Below are 16,481 nucleotides of genomic sequence, written 5' to 3'. Positions count from 1 at the left end.
GCAATAAAATATGGTCTCTGATTGACCATCATCAGATTATTGATCTCCTTGGGGACAGATATCAGCACATCCTGCTCATTGATTCATCTCCTTCCCTCCATTGCTCAAATGGAGACCACTTGATTCTGAACTGCAAAGAGAGCTGCCATGCTTCACACATCCAACACTGGCCGGTCTGGCAAGGGCTCTTGACCCACAGCTAGGAACAGTGGGTCCTCTTGCAAAAGCTGAGGGCATTGCCATCATTACAAACTGTGGCTCCCTCCAGCTTCATCCGGCTGAAATCCCTTGCCGAAGTGGCAGGTGAATCACAGAATTCCTGGAGAGCACTCACTACCTGAGTGGCAACCCTAGAGATCCATGGAGCTGTAGCTTTGGCTGAGAAATCCCTGCTGAGCTCTTTGTCCAGCTGGAAAACGAGAATATCCTTGGACCGTCTCAATCAAGGCAGTCTGCCCCAAGTCTGTTGCCTCTATGGGTGGCTGTATACAGTAGCCCACAGTCTCCAAGACCTTGGGCCCAGATTCCTTGGCCTTCTGTAAGCGAGTCAGCCAGGACCCTGCCCACCAGGCCCTTTCAGGAAGCCTGTGATCACATTCCCAATAAAGGACACTCCCCGCCCCCCTCCAGCAGGGCACAAAGGCATTGTTAATAGACCGTGGCAGTCTCATTTGTAGACGCTATTCATCCAGCAGCCAAGAATGATCTCTCCTGATGCTCCCTCTCTCCTCTCACCCGCCCTTCCTCTCCTCCCCCTGCCCCCCACTTTCTTTTGCCTGGAGAGTGATTTGTCTGTGTTATGGGTAGGCCTGACAAACCATTCCACATTAGCAGTTGAGATGTTGTTTGAAATGGGAAAATTGCTGGCAAACTGCTCCATTAGCCGTTCCAGTAACAAATACTGTGTTGCCCCGGTGAAGATGAGATCGCAGAGGCACAAATTAATACGACTGTCTCTCCTACTCTGCAGCAGGGATTACTCTTCAGGATGGATGGGTGCGTCCCAGCCAGAAATGTGCACCCACTCGATGTAGTTTCAGAGAGAGCCAGTTCCTCTCCTCTCTTCCCCCCGCTTCCCACCCTCACCCTTAGTACCTCTTTTGTGCCTTCCCAGCTGAGGGTTTGTGGAGCATCAGTGCCAAATGAGGAGGTGATGAAAAGATCCGCACCTTGGAGAGAGTAGAGATGAATGAGGATGAGATGCGGAGCCCTCAGCCTGGGCCAAGGCATCATTCATCATCTCTAATAGGGGCCCCGCCTCCCACTCCTGCCGGTTTCCCACCACACCTGTTCTCTGTGATGGGAAGTCATTTGAGAGATGAAAGGATAAAGAATGGAAATGCTCACTCACTCCCTGTGACCTCTTCTCCAAGGAAGTTCTGGGCCTGGGAACTGCAGTGTCTCTTGTTCTTTCCAGAATAATAGGAGAGGAAACATTTCGGGAAAGTCCCTAAGAGATTAAAGCCACAGAAGATGACAGCAGCAGGCCAGGGGAGAAGTCCAGTCTGAGCTCCTGGTGCCATTGGGATGTCATGGAGTCAGTTTGATGAATGCCAGCCCAGGAGCTTAAAGACTTTAGGGCTGATTCTCTACCACATCAGAATAGCCCATAGAAAAGCCTGGAAACAAAGTTAGCCATGGACGTTTCTACCTGCATAGTACCTAAATAGCAATGTGGTTGAGTTTTTAACTGAAAAATGATGTGGATTCATGACAAATGGGCATTGCTGGCCTGTGGTCCATTTCTTTTTATTTCTTCTTCCCTTAACCTCTTTAACTTTGCAGGGATTTTTCTGAAGATGGCTGCCTCCAAAAGGGAGTTTTCAGTAAGCAAGAACCAAGAATCCTCAAGAAGAAGGCAACTTTTGTAGCTTTTTCCAAGAGGAGTTGATGAGTGTTGGATGAGTGTTCCATAAACCAGAATGTGAGCTCTCTGCTGTTGCAGTCTTTGCTTTTCCTTTCCCAACCAGAACGTCAGTCCTGTGATGGGAGAGACCATCCCGTCTTCAAAGCCAGAGAATGCAGTAGGCCCTCTGTAACTATTTGTTGACAGATGGGTGGGTAAATGACTCTTCTCTCTCTGTTTCTAGACGCCTGGAACAGAACTCCATCAAATCCATCCCTGCAGGAGCCTTCACCCAATACAAGAAACTGAAGCGAATGTGAGTTTCCTCTGGGGAGAAATGAGTTCCCCAGTTTGAGGAGGTGACATGTAAGCGGGTGGTGGGGAACTTGCTCACCTGGCAGGATGTATCCCATCCCTCCTGGGTGATTCAGTTCCAAACCTGGAATGATCTCCTAAGATGGGGAGGTAAGGCTCAGAGGTGCTCTACTCAGATTGTGTGGGCTTGGACAGTGTTATACTAAGGGCTTCTCCAACAAGAGAAAAGTAAAATTATTTGTGTGGGAGGTGGAGATGAGTTGACCTAAAAACCCAAGTCACCATTTATATTTGTCCCTTGACTGGGATGACAGGAGCCCACCGTCAGAGCTTCAGTGGCCGCTTGTTAATGGCCCTGACCCACCATCACCAACAACCTTCCAACTCTGCATACATTCATTTAACCAACACCTGCTGAGTATCTACTGTGTGCTAAGACCTGTGCTAGGGTCGGTGAGCAATAAACGAGTTCTGCTCTCATGGAGCTAACGGTCCAGTGGGAGAACATAGAAAATGAACAAATATCAGAAAGTGATAAGTACTGGGAAAAAAGGAAGGAAAGGGACAGAGAATGGTGATATTTTAGGTGGGTGTGCAGGCAACCTGAATGAAGGGGGAGAGCAAATCAAGAGACTCCCTCAAGGAAGAGTGTCCCAGCAAGCTGCAAGAGCAAGCAAAAGGCCCTAGGAGCATGCATGCATGCATGTTTGTTTGTTTGTTTGTTTTTAACAGCAAGGAGGATAGTGTGGCTTGAGTAGAATGAGTGAGGGGGAGAGCGGTGGGAATTGTGTTGGAGAAGTAGGTAGGGGCTGGATCACATGGGACCTTTAGACCACAGAAAGGACTTTCTATCCTATTCCAAGTAAGATAGGGAGCCTTGGAGGGTTCTCATCCTCCAAGAACGTATGACTCGATGTTGATGATCCCTGATACCCCATCGCTGCTGTAGCCAGCATCACTGCCCTCCTTCCACCACCCCACTGCACTGCTGTAGCTTCCTTCCCACAGTGGCCTCTAACAGCCTCTTTGCATCAGCCCCTCATCCCAGTCATTGTGGCAGCGTCAGCATCCCCACCCTTCACCAACACATGATGGGCCTGAGCACCGCTCTGTGAGTCACTCAGAACTGCGTGGGAGGTGAAGGTGACTTGGCCTAAAAAACCCATGTCACTGTTTTCTTCATCCCTTGACTTTGGTGATGGCTAAGGGGAGGCTAGTAAAATTCTGAAACAGCCCTACCATTGCCATCATACGTATTAACAGACTGGGAGGAGATTCCTTTCCCTGCTCTTGGCTAAGAAATCATTTATTATAACCTGATCATCAAGATGCTGTTTCCATTCCACTTCCTTACTCTCTCTGGTTCCCCAACAGAATGAAGAGACAGGGCAGATAGGAATATGCATGGACTTGATCTTGTTTGCTTCTTCCATTGCAGGCTGATTTATTGGTTTTCCTTGAGTAAGAGGGTCCACATCAAAAAAGGTGTGCTGGCCGATTCTGTTTATGTTAAAAGAAACATCCTTGAGAAGCAGTGGTACTGGTAGGCTTTACTCTCAGATCTCAAGAAGCCGACTTCCCATCTCCCTGGAAATCCAAACCAAACAAGACTTTCTCCTGGTGCAGTTCCCGAAGTGGGACCAATATAATGAGCCAGCCCTAAGCATGTACTTCTTCCTTCCCTTGGCAGCTTTCCTGTGGAGGAGGTATATAAATATAGACCTTAATATTTAAAACCATGGGCCATTAATCTCCTTGTGTCCCTCACTCTCCATGACCCCCCCCCAATTCATTTTTAAAGCCCAGCTTGATTATACAGCCAGATAGTAATTTCAGTGAAAAATGACAAGTTCAGTCACTGCCCCAACCTATATCTCTTACATGACTTAAGTTACTGCTCTAATTTTTTGTGAAGTCCAGGTAATTTAAAGCTTGGCTATGTTTTACTGTCCTTTCTCCAGCCTGTTGGAGTTGGCATGATCTGGGCATTCAAAATTCATAAGACCTTCTCAGTCACAACCTGGAAAGTGAATTTAATTTTTGATCATTTCTTATGCTACTGATATTTATTATGTTGCCCCGTTTTTTCCCAAGAGGATGATGGCAGGGAAGAGAGGCTCCTTAAAAATTTTTTGACTAACAGAATTTCAGAAATCCAGGCTGATGTGCATTGGCTTGAGAGAAGTGGGATCCTTGGTGAGAATGGATTTTAAAACCCTAAGTGTGAATTCCTCCTCCTAGGTGTGCAGAATTGTTTATCCCTAATATCTTATAGGAAGATTATGACAGAACCACATCTCACTCTTATCTAAAAAAAAAAAACACACACACACAAGAATTCCCCATTAATGAATGGCTTTTTTGTCCTATCTGTACTTAGTAGTCATCACAGAATAAAAGAAGATTCTCAGGTGGAAAATAGCATCAGCATAGAGAAGCATTTGTAAGAAGAGTTGAAGGCCCTAGAGAGGACCCCTTGTCTTTTAAGGGTTAACTAATGGTAGCACTGACACCCTGCAGCCAAACCTGTGTTGTTTGCTCAGCATGGTGTGCTAAGGGATCTTTTCACTCACGTGCTTTTGGACAGAGCTGTTTGCTCAGGCTCCAGGATTTCCTCCTATCTCACACAAACCAAATAATTTCGCACTTAAATTCCCTGCCTGGTCCTTATAGGGCACTTGGATTTGCCACCTCTGTTCTGAACAGTCTGGAAAGACTATCCCTTCTTGGTCATTCCAGTTTATAAGCCCCAGGGGACTGGGGTGGGTTCCCCAGCTAACCAGAGGCTAAAGCAATGCATGCCCCAGGGACTACCTGCTGGGGATCACCTGGAGATTTATTAAATATGCAGATTTCCTATGCACACCCCCACCCCACTCAGTCTGTGGATGCATTTTAATAAGCACCCTAGTAAGGTTTGAGAACCACTGGTCAAGAGTGACCTGAATGCCCAGGGTCAGTTCTAGGACCATCCCTCTGAAGCCTGGGAAGAGGTCAGTCATGGAGACCAGCAGGCAGTGAAGCATTCGCCGGGTCTGCCTTCCTGTCCGAGGCTACAGCGTTCTATATCCGGCGTGGGGAAGTAACAGAAAGAGCCTTGAGCCAACCATCAGGAGGCTTGAGATCCCTCCTCTGTCCCTAAATAGCTCTTTCTGATCACTTGTGCCTCCAGGCCCTTTGCCTCTCAGGGCTACTCTTTCCTTCCTGCAGAATTAGGAATTTAGACTCCCAGCTAAACTGTGGTTTCACCAACTCCCACCCCACCCCCCATCTCCAGGTCATCTCACCGCAGGCGGCAGGGAGCAAAGGTCAAAAGTCTAGCAGTGGGCTGAATTCCAGTTTCCCCTCACTGGCTGCAGAACTCGCTCTTGCAGGCTAAAATGGTCTAAGCACCTGGAAGGGGCATCCCAAGATAAAAAAAAAAAAAAAAGTCCACCTAGGCCCCCCCCACTAGTCTAATCTGAAAACAGACCCCAAATGCTTGCCTGAAATGCCTTGGTAGGTGGCCGCGTGGAGTGGGGGTGAGATTAGGATAATCCTGGGGCATTTGCTTGTTAAGAACCTTATGTGAAAATGGAGAGTCAAAGAAAAGCCGGGCGTGAGCTGCCAAGTTTGCAAGCACATCTGTGGATTTGTTAGAGGCGAACACACCAGCTAAAGGGATAAGCTCGACAGCTGTGCCTAAGAGGCTTTAACCTGTGAAGTATCTTTCAACTCACAGGCTTTCTGGAAAAGGGAGAGAAGGGAGCAGAGGCCTAGGTGAAGGTTGCCCTGAGCCGTTTTGAAGGCGAGGAGGAGGAGGGAAAGACTGCACATGCTTGAGAAGCTGGGGGGCTGCTGGGGTGTCTGGCCTCGCTGGAGGCAATTGCTTAAGAATCTGCTAAGACGTGCTTCCGTCTCCATATTCCCTTGCCTCCTTGTTGACCCTCCAACACCCCAGCTTTCCCTCTTTTGCAGGGAAGCAAAGACCAATTGATTTATTTTGTTAAAGGGAAAGAACCAGAGAGGTTTTGTTGTCACTGTAAATTGGAGCTTCTCCCCTTCCAGTGAAAAGCACCCAGAGGCCATCCCTGAGCTAATAGTGATTCTGAGAAAAAGAAATCCCCCTGGATGAAAGGCTATTAGCAAAAACTGGAGGCTGGTTCTCAGAAGTCCCCTAGATGCCAGAAAGTGGCCTTAGGGCCTCTAAGGAGCAGTCCCGGTCAGGGAAGTTCCTGGGCACCAGCCAGCGAGGTTCGCTGCCCCCTGGCCCAGAGTTTGTAGAGTCCCCTGACGCCACGTCTCTCTCCCTCGCATGACCCCAGAGCTCCTGACGTCACCGCCCTGAGCGTGCTCCTGTGAGGGGAGCGTAGCCGGTGACAAATCGTGTCTCAGAGGCACCCCGTGAGCGTCCCGTGATGTGCTCACATCACCCGGCCCGGAGGATGCACTGAAACAGGCAGACACTGAAGTCACGGCTGTAGACCTCCTTTCAGGTCCGGGAGGAAGAGTCCCTGGGGAGGCGAAATGACTCAGGACTTCCAGGAGACATAGACGCGTGCTGAGGCCTGAGGCAGGAAGAGGGTGTCTGAAGGAATCCAGGGGGAGGCCCGTTCCTGTTTCTCTCGTGCCGGGCCCGTTCCTGTTTCTCTCGTGCCGTTCCTTACTTGGTTACTTCGTACCAAGAACTATGGTGCAAACGTGGTGCCTTATTATCACGGGCTGTTGGATGGAAGTTTCCTCCAGCTCCTTCTCTTGCCTTATGAATCACTAGGAATGAATGAATAAATCGATGGATAAATTAATTCCCATCATTTTGAATGCCTGCAATGCTCCATTCGCCCTCTGGAATGGCCTTATCATACCTCTAAGCCATGTTCTCAGACTCTCCCTTTCATGTTTGCAGAGACATCAGTAAGAATCAGATATCTGACATCGCTCCCGACGCCTTCCATGGCCTGAAATCCCTCACATCACTGTAAGTGGGGAGTGCTGATGCGCACAGGGATGGGAGAGGGACACGTCCATATTTTCCAGGGGTGTTTATCAAGGCTTTATGTTCCTTTACACACTTGTGGCAACCTGGTAAAAGAAACAGATAATTCTTCAGGGGAAATTGATCCTGGGGAATATTTCTACAACCCAAATGCATTATTTTTATTGATTAAGTGTCCAGCAGCTTTCCCAGTTATTGGCTTCTAGTTCAAATGCATCTTCTGCTCTAACCCTGCTCCCCCCTCCCATCCCGCAGCCATGCTGTCTCTAGAGAGAAGGTAGGGAGAGAATTGTAATAGGTGTTTATTGAAGTGCTCATTTCCTCCCCCATTTAATGTGGCTTGGTCAACGAAGGAGCTACTTTAATTCCCCTGGTTTTCAAGCTTTTTCTCTGGCCCAACTTCATGACCATTGTTCTGGAAAAGCATCCACCCCCTGCCACAGCCTTACCTTTCCTTAATTATGAAACCTTTAGGCAGCCCGCTGGGTGGGACCAAAGCCTTGCTCCCCAGAGGCTCACAGGGACAGGAAAGCATAGAGTCTTGTCTTGATTCATCAGTGACTCATGGTGTGAAGTAGGGAATATCACGTGAGTCTTCTATGCTTGTTTCTAGGCAACATGAATATACTGAAATCTCTGCTGCTATCTTAGTTTCCTGGCTACTAAGACAAGCACCACACTAAGTGTTGGCTTTAAACAATGGGAAGTTATTGGTTCATGGTTTTGAAGCTAGGAGAAGTTCAAATTTAGGGTGTCTCCCCATCCTGTCAAAAACTTTGGAGTTCTGGTGCTGACTGCTGGCAATCCTTGGCCCTTGCTTTTCTGTCACATGGCAAAGCACACAGCAGCATCTTTTCCTTTCTCTTCTGGGTTCCATTGACTTTGAGTTTCATTCCACGGCTCTTTTCTCTGTCTGAATTCCATTCTTCAAGGCTACAATAATCCAAATTAAAGCCCAACCTGATTCAGTGAGGCCACACTTTAACTGAAGTAACATCTTCAAGAGCTCCTATTTACAATGGGTCCAGCCCACTAGAATGCAGACCAAGGCCAAGGACACGTCCAAGCTGGAGTCCAATTCAATCCATCGCACCTGCCTAAGACACATCATCCTAGAGAAATCAAATAATGATGTTCATGAATACAACAACAAACGCTGGCAGCGTGTTTGTTACATACTAGATACTGTTCTTGCTCCATACCAGATACTGTTCTAGAAGTCTAATCATCACAGTGACCTTACAGTAGAGAATCTATTGTCGTTTCTCTTTTGTGGTTGAAGACACCGGGTAATATAAAAAGTCCCACAAAGATAAGGGTTTAATCTGTCTTGATGCTGGCTGTATACCCAGCACTTGAAACAGTACCTGGCACATGTTTATTGCTCAAAAACATAATTTTGTGGAATAAATGAATATAACTTATCCAGAGTCCACAGAAACAGGTGGAAGAGGCAAGACTTGGGACCAAGAAGTCTGGTTCCAGAACCCACATTCTTACTCCCCGTGCTATACTGTCTCTTGAGATGACGTGACAAGTATGGCATAAGATACAGTGAGTGTCAGCAGTTGATACTATTTATATCGTCTGGTGGCCTGCCCACCAGGCAGCAGTGAGGGTGCTCAGCACCTGGCTGTCCACTCCTTGCTTTTCTGTGTAACCTTTTGCTGGATTTATGTGTGGGTAGGTAATAAGACACATATATCTCCCCCCCAGTCCCATCCCATTGGGAAGGGGCTGAGAACAGAGCACAGAATTCTCTGATTTGGCTATTGCTTGCTGCTTGCAGAGTAACTTAGTTTCATTTATCGAGTAGAACATCTGGCTGGGATATCAAAGACAGGATTGAGTGAGATTAGTGTCTCCTGATTGTGTTGCAGAACACAGAGGGAAAGGGAAAGGGGCCACCTGCCACCAGGATCCTATCCGTGCCCACATGCTCCCATTCCCCTTGTCTGGTTTCCCTCTTCCAAAATTTGGAAACAGGCTGGGGGCAGCAAGATGCTGCCTGTCTTACAGGAAAATAAATTCAAAATCTGGTTCCCAATCATGAAAATGGCATGCCGCTAACCAATTCTGAAATACATTTGGGCGTTGTTAAGCACCTCTCACCACCCCAATTTACTCATTCATACATTCAGTAGATGCCTATTGTGTACCAAGCAGCATTATAAGCATGGAAAATGTGGCAGTGCACTGGTAGACGAAACCACGGCCCTCAGGAGCTTTCCATTGAACCAAAACACACCCAGTCAAGGGAGTTGAAGAGCCTTTACACCATACCCTTATTCATTCATCCATCCATTCATTCACTCAACAGATATGTGTAGTGCTAGACCCTGTTCTCATCTAGACTCTGGGAATCCAACCATGAGCAAACCACACGGTGCCCCACATACTTTCATTCAGGTGAAGCAGGCACAGAGATTTTTAATAGAAATTAATCTATAAATAATATAATGTGATAGAATGCTAGCTGCTATGAAAATAGGGCAAGCAGCTGTGTGGGAAGAGTGAAGAACATTAACTGCAATATTCTGGGAAAGTTCTCCAAGGAGGACACAGTGGCACTCAGACTTGAAGGTGGGAAGAAGGCAGTCAAGGAAAGATCTAGGGGGAAAGCCAGACAGTCAACACTCAGATACCACGAGGTGTCCGCACAGACAGGCGAGCTTCAGTCCACATTAGCCCTTCGGTGAGCATTTTGACGTCCTAGCTCAGACACATCCCAGACTGAGGATGACAGGCATGGCAAGGTCTCCTCTGCCCCCACTGTCCCACCAGCTTCTGATACCCTAGAAGTCCTGACATCGGCTGAGACGAGCAAGCAGACAGTGACATTACTACAATTGGCACCGTGAGTGGTAGAACATTAATATGAATTACAAATGTGAGCTGGAGCCATCATGCTGACTTTTATTTAGTCATTAATTTGTTGAAACATTAATGAAACATGCCCGCAGGCTATGAGAAACGCCAACTTTTCATTCCCGGTGGCTTCTGGAAATAGAAGGTTGAGTTTATCGCACCCATTTACTATTTCCTCATCCTAATATTTTGCCTCCTCAAAGAAGCACAATAGGCTGGACTAGCAATCCAAGGGGAGACTGAATATTACATGCATTCAGTGCACTTTAGGATCGAAAAGGAGATTTAAAAAAAGTAAACCAAAACCACCTTCCTTAGCTTAGGTTCTTTGGTCTTAGAAGAGAGTAAGCCTAAGAGACATCAAAGTTAATGATTTGGAGGAGAACAAAGAGAGGTTCTTCAGGAGAACAGAGAGCAGCCTATCCTGAGGGTCAGCAAGGCCTAGACCCAGAGATCCTGTGCTGGACAGGAGAGGCAGACCCAGCAGATTCTTCCACAGGCCTCACAAGAGACCAGTCACCAAAGACCTGGTCCATGAATTGGAGGCACCAGTATAGTGAGACTGTAGGTCTGAAAGAGAGAGGAGGAAAATGGTTCCGAGTTTCTGAGTACTTGCAAAGCACAGGAGAAGGGGATGGAAAGTTGAGGCTGCCATCATCACAAGACAGTGATTCCTTGCTTCCTAGTTTTTCAGCCAGTCTCTGACTCAGCAGCCCCTGAGCCATCTGGGTATGGCCCCTAATGCCCAAAGCCCTGTCTAGATGGATAATTAAAGGACTCAGCTCAGGAATTCCTAAGATGTCATGGGATATTAAAAGGAAACATCTGATAGGCTGGGCTCAGCCTGATCAATACCCATTGAAGACGAGAAGGCGCAGGACCAACCAGCTTCCCACACACTTTCTTTATTGCCAGGGTGTGAGTCATATTAGCAGCTTAGGAAGACACCACAGAGGAACTGCTTCTTCCTGTTTGGATTATTTATTGGCTGGGCTGCCCAGGGATGAAACAGGATGGAGTACATTTCTCCTTGCCCCCTGGACAGCTTGCCCCCCTCCAGCCTCCTCTCATAGCATTTGCCTGCATCTGTCTCACTGGTTCCCTGGAAGGGGAAATGAAAGGGAAGAGACTGGCTCCAACTCAGGGCCACTGTTAAAGCTGCATTCCCCCTGGCGTTTACATGGAGCTTGTATGCATGACAACTGCTGGATGAGATAAGCCAGGAAAAGGGGCATCCTGAGATCCCACACCCAAAGTGAGCAGTTAGCAGAGGTGATTGCTTGCAAGCATGAGTGTTTGCAGTGTCCTCACATCCATGGTGACTGCTGTCTTTTCCTGCTGCCTTTCAGCGTGCTCTATGGGAACAAGATTACTGAGATTGCCAAGGGACTGTTTGACGGGCTGGTGTCCCTGCAGCTACTGTGAGTAGTGACCTTGATACGGTCAGGTCTCCAAAGCTGTTGGCAGGCTCTGTCCTGCACACTTTGAGCAATGCCCTGAAAAGTTTTTTTGTTTGTTTGTTTGTTTGTTTGTTTTTGTTTTGTGGAAGGAGAGCCAGGGAGTTTGGGGCTAGAGGTCAATATGAACAAACCTAAATAATACAGTTTCAGTCCCTGGCCCAGGTATGAGTCACTAACGAGAGGTTAAGGGGCTAGAAATTAAGAAGGAGTTGAATTCAAGGAGAGGAAGCATCTTGCAAGGATGCCCAAGGAATTCAGGGGTAAAGATATTCTCAAATTAAATTCCATTGCAAAAGCTGAAACAGCTGCTGATAGACACGTGACTGGAACAAGAGTTGGGGAGAGGTGTGGTGGTGAAATAATTAGAGAAGAGCGTAATCAGTTGCCCATGTGATGTTATCTAGGTAAGATATGGCTGAGGGGGGGAGATGTGTTATTTAATTTAAAGGAAGATTTGTTGCCGCCAATTTTAAGCTTTGGGATTGTTTAATTGGGTTTATTTCATTCTGGTCATTTGACTTTAAATGTTTGAAGATGATGAAACCATGATGGGGAGAGGTAAGGAAAAGAATTCAACTCATATTGTATTTTAGGATTTTATGATCGGGAAGAGTTATCTCCGGTTTATGGTAAGGCAGCTGTAGCATCTATGAGCATGTGCTATGAGTCTGGGAGTAATGTGTGAGTACATCCAAGCCCGTGACTCTTCCAGAACATCACAGTTCCTATTGGGATCTGTAGAAAGTTGGTTTGATCACGAGTATCCTGTGAGCAATGGAGAATACCAAGTCTGAGAGAGGAAAATGATCCGTCCTCAGTCACGCAGCAAAATAGGCATGGATGCCTGAATAGGGCCTGCACGATTCTGTTCTCAGAATGCTCACAGCCTCTGATGTGTATTTGTGGAGATAAGCATCTGAATGTAGAGGAGTGTAGCTGTGTGTAAGTGCGTCTTTTTAAATCACCTCCAAGTCTCAGATTGCAAGGAGCTGCCTGGGGTCTCTGCTTCCCATGTGCAGTTGAGAGAAGTTGTAGTAAAGTTTGCAGGCAACGTAGTCCAGCTGGGTTCCCAGGAAGGGATAGGAGGTGCAGGAGCAAAGATGGAGACAGGAAGTCAGGAACCCAAAGACCCTTCAAGAAAGGAGAGGCGAGATGTTTCTTCCAGCCCTTCCCTTCTCACGCATTTCCTCCCTACCCTTTCTACGTCCTGTAAGACTCAGTCCTGGACATCTTCTCCTAGGACACTGCAGTAAAGTGCATCCTGTCCCGAGGGTGCATAACAAGCTGAGATGCATAGCAAGATCCCAGGCAACACCTGACACTAGGCAGCCTTGTTTCGGTGAAATCAAGTTCAAGGGACAGAAACATCTTGATCTTTTTCTCTGTGTCTTTCTCCATTTTCCCCTCCATGGCTGTCTCACTCTGTGTATCTCCGTGTGCTCATATCTGTATTTCAGAGGTCCCAGCCCTCAGTGGGCCTTTAAGGCTATTAGTTAGAATGACATGCCTGGGCTCCGCAGGGAGCTGGGACTTTCACAGATGGTGTTCTTTGCTTGTAGCAAAGAAACTGTAAGTTATAACTGCTACCATACGGCTAGTTAACTGTAGCTATTAATCCCTTGAAAGAGGAGCAGCAATAGCATTCCGCCTGGTGATGGATTTGGGGATGTTGTATTTCGGTGAGCTGGTGTGAAGGTACTTGTACAATCTGTCTGTTTGTGTGGGAAGGAAAATGCCCTTGCACACATTAAAAGACACATGATGTGCATTACAGCACCTGGCCTGTGGCAAAGACTAACAAATGCTTATTTAACAAAAAGGAAATGTAGCCCAGCTCTGAGCTGACAGCACTTGTGAGGCTAATAGGACTAACAGGACTTTGCTTGAGCTGGGAAGGCAACCCCAGTTTAATATCACCATTTTGAGCAGATGGAATTGAGTAGCTGGAGGTAAGGCAAAGAATTGACACAACTCAGGCAGGTTCCCTTGCCTGAAAGAACCAGCAACTGGGACTTGAGTAACCATTCTTGTTTTTTGACCTGCTGTTGAAGAGTTTGAAAGCGGGTCCTGATTAGATCTAATTTAGCGTTCAGTTCGCTTTAGATTGGATTTCTGCTTGTTAGACTGGAGACACACTGATAAGAGGGCTCTGATTAGAAAACCCTGGTCGTCTGGGTAATTTCCTCTACTTTGACTTGAAGGCTTTTTGTGAGGGATTTGTGTGTTTTCTTCTCTCTGTGTGTTTCTTGAATTATTGGACATCACAGAGCCAAACTGTCTCTGCCTCGCATTTCCTCTCTGGTACTTGGTATAATACTACCAGTAATAAAATGGGCATCGTGCAAACTTGCTTGTCCTGCTCCCCACCCCATTTCACTGGGCTTCTCAGCTGTCTCATCAAAATCACCCAGCACTTGTATGTGTACATACAGTCTCATTGGTGGTTTTCTTGGCATGTTCCTTTGGAAAGACAGCTGACACTAAGATGGCCATAGACTTTCTTAGAGCAGTTGCGTCCATGTGGGACAAGCTTCAAGAGTCCTGCAAGATGCCCCCTAAACCTGATACCCTGTGCTCTGGAGCCTTCAGGAGTCACCTCCTTTAGTTTAAGTTCCAAAGTCTCAGCATTCAAAGGAACACTAGGACTCCAAACACAGCCTCCTACCCAGCTGATGCATTCTCTGACAAATCCTCCTAGTATTGATTTGCTTATGGTTTCTGCATTAAGTTGTACCTGCACAGTTATAAGTTTAGAAAGCACGTTCTTATATTAAACCTCAATAATAGATTCTGGAAAACTCAAAAAAAAAAAAAAAGTCTATTATAACATGCATATGTTTAAAAATGGATGGTATGTCTTCTTTTGATTAATCCTAAGCAGTCTTGTTCCTGCAGTCGTTCACTGATAAAGGCATTCATTGTTTATTACTAACAATTATCCTTGGAGGATGCAAGGCAGTCTGTTAGCTTCCCTCCTTAAAATAGGTTCCTAGGGAGTAAGTCAGGTGCCCATTTGGAAAAGAAGAGTTGTGTTATGAGACTCCCTCCTCACCTTCAGAGAACTGAAATATCCCATATGGTGGCATTCAGAACCAAGGTAAAGATACAACATGCCACGTGGCATGTGCTCCCAACCCTGTGATTGGAGCAACTGGATTCCCAGAGAGGTGACCTGCCCTCTTCCCACAGGATCTGTCCTCCTCTTCCTTGGAAGCACAGGCCAAACCCTCCTGCTCCTCTCCATTCTCCTGCCCACCCAGACTCCTGGGCTTCTGTGATGGCTATAGAGGTAGTGACCCTGGGTGGGTAGCCAGCTGGGTGTGCCCCCAGATCACCCTAGTTCCTTGCCTCATAGCTTAGAACTCCATCATCCCCCAAGGTAGGAAAGTGGCCAGTGTGTTGCCAGGACCATAATTGCCTCCTCTGATGGACAGCTGCAAGCTGTACGGTAAAAGCTCCCCCAGGGAATAAATAGCCTTCATTTAGCCCTCATTGGTGGCATGGCATGCATGGGAAGGTCTCAGCCAGGGAGTGCAGTCATTCAAAGTGGAGGCGCTCATGTAAATGTTGGCCACGGTGGATGTTGAACCTGCTCCAGGAGGTCTTAAACCAAGCCAGGCTCTCTTGGGGCTGGAGTAAGTTAAGACAGTTGAGGCACCTGTTGTTCAATTTTCTTGGAAGGCAGACAAGACCATCTGAGGACCTTGGAGTTTGCCATACTGCATGCCAATTACAGGGCAACGAGTAAAACTTCACTCCTCGTAGCTCACGCTCAGTGGCTGTTTTGAGAAGTGCTGCTACTGCTATTCTGCTACTCATAATAGCAGCCAACATTTATTGAATGCTGAATGTCCTCCAGGACCTCTGCTAAGCAATTTTATATGCATTATCTCATTCAATTCTTACAGCAGTGCTAAGAAGAAGGTATTGTTGACAGACTCATTTTACAGTTGGGAAAACTGATGCAGTGAGAGGTTAAGTAACCTGGCCAGTGTCACTCAGCATGTGAGTGATGGAGCTGGGGTTGGAAGCTGGGCAGCTTGACACCAGTATCCATAACCCTAACCCCAATACCATCCTGGCAGGGAGTTCTGCTTCAGACCCAGCAAGGGCTGACTTATAGAGCCAGTTTTGTGATACAAGGAGCAGGTACTCCTCACTGGATCAAGCCAAGGAGGAGGTGCTGCTGAGCTATTAATCAACCCCTATTGTTAGACCTCACTGTAGGCAATGGGTTGTTGTCTCCATGGGACTTTCTCTAGGTTCATTGTCATCCCCCCCAACTAGTGTTTGCCCTGAACTTGGTGAAACAGCAATCAAGAAGCTGGTATCTAAAAGCCCAGTTGTGGTGGGATGGTAAGATTTCCCTCTTGCAGTGAAAGCAGACTTACTTGGTGATGCATTCTTGGGAAACAGTTTCTTCCCTTAATTCTGGAATCGTTCCATGCTTCGTCATTGAGCAAATGGTTTACTCCTCTTAAAGGACTGATGAGAGGTAGACAGATAGAACAGTGGTGTTGGGGGATGGAAGAGTCAAGACAAGTGCCAAATGGATAAGACCGCTTCATCTCCTGCTAGCCAGGTAATTGACTCTCCCTGTCTGGTCTCTAGAAATTTCAGCTGTCCCGGTTGTCTTTGGGAAGCGCAGTTGCTGGCCCCATGTCCTCAGTCCTTCCTGGGTGTGTGAGAGTGGAAGGAGGACTTCTTTTCCAGACAGGCCACCTGGTGGTGTTGCTGCACTTGCACACATCAGGAGTCACTATGACAACCCTCGTGGCATCAGAGTATGGCTCTGTCCTCCCCATAGCCAGCCTCAGTAGGGTGGTGAAGGTCAAAACAATTGTCCCATATTTACTAGGGGAAGGAGGAGAGTGAATGTTCTAAGGCAAGAGAGTGGTTCTTACTACAGCTAATGGAAATACAACTATAGGATGGCAGAGGGTTAAATTCTGTGAAATAAAGAGAAATAAAGAAGAGGGAAGACACTATAATGAGGAAGGTTTGATTCTGTATCCTA

At 47.0% G+C, this 16,481-nt stretch overlaps 1 protein-coding gene across 2 annotated transcripts in view; it reads left to right on the top strand.

Moving 5' to 3' along the window:
* SLIT3 (slit guidance ligand 3) overlaps nt 1-16,481 on the top strand; it is a 617,936-nt gene that overhangs the window by 502,845 nt on the left and 98,610 nt on the right. For both annotated transcript variants that reach the window (XM_077137609.1, XM_077137610.1), the window contains 3 exons: nt 2,091-2,162; nt 7,047-7,118; nt 11,354-11,425. In XM_077137609.1, the coding sequence (XP_076993724.1) occupies nt 2,091-2,162; nt 7,047-7,118; nt 11,354-11,425 (216 nt within the window). The remainder of the gene's footprint in view (nt 1-2,090; nt 2,163-7,046; nt 7,119-11,353; nt 11,426-16,481) is intronic.

The sequence above is a fragment of the Tamandua tetradactyla genome, chromosome 20 (assembly GCF_023851605.1).
Source record: "Tamandua tetradactyla isolate mTamTet1 chromosome 20, mTamTet1.pri, whole genome shotgun sequence".
Classification (NCBI taxonomy): domain Eukaryota; kingdom Metazoa; phylum Chordata; class Mammalia; order Pilosa; family Myrmecophagidae; genus Tamandua; species Tamandua tetradactyla.
This window is presented reverse-complemented; position numbering and strand designations above follow the sequence as displayed.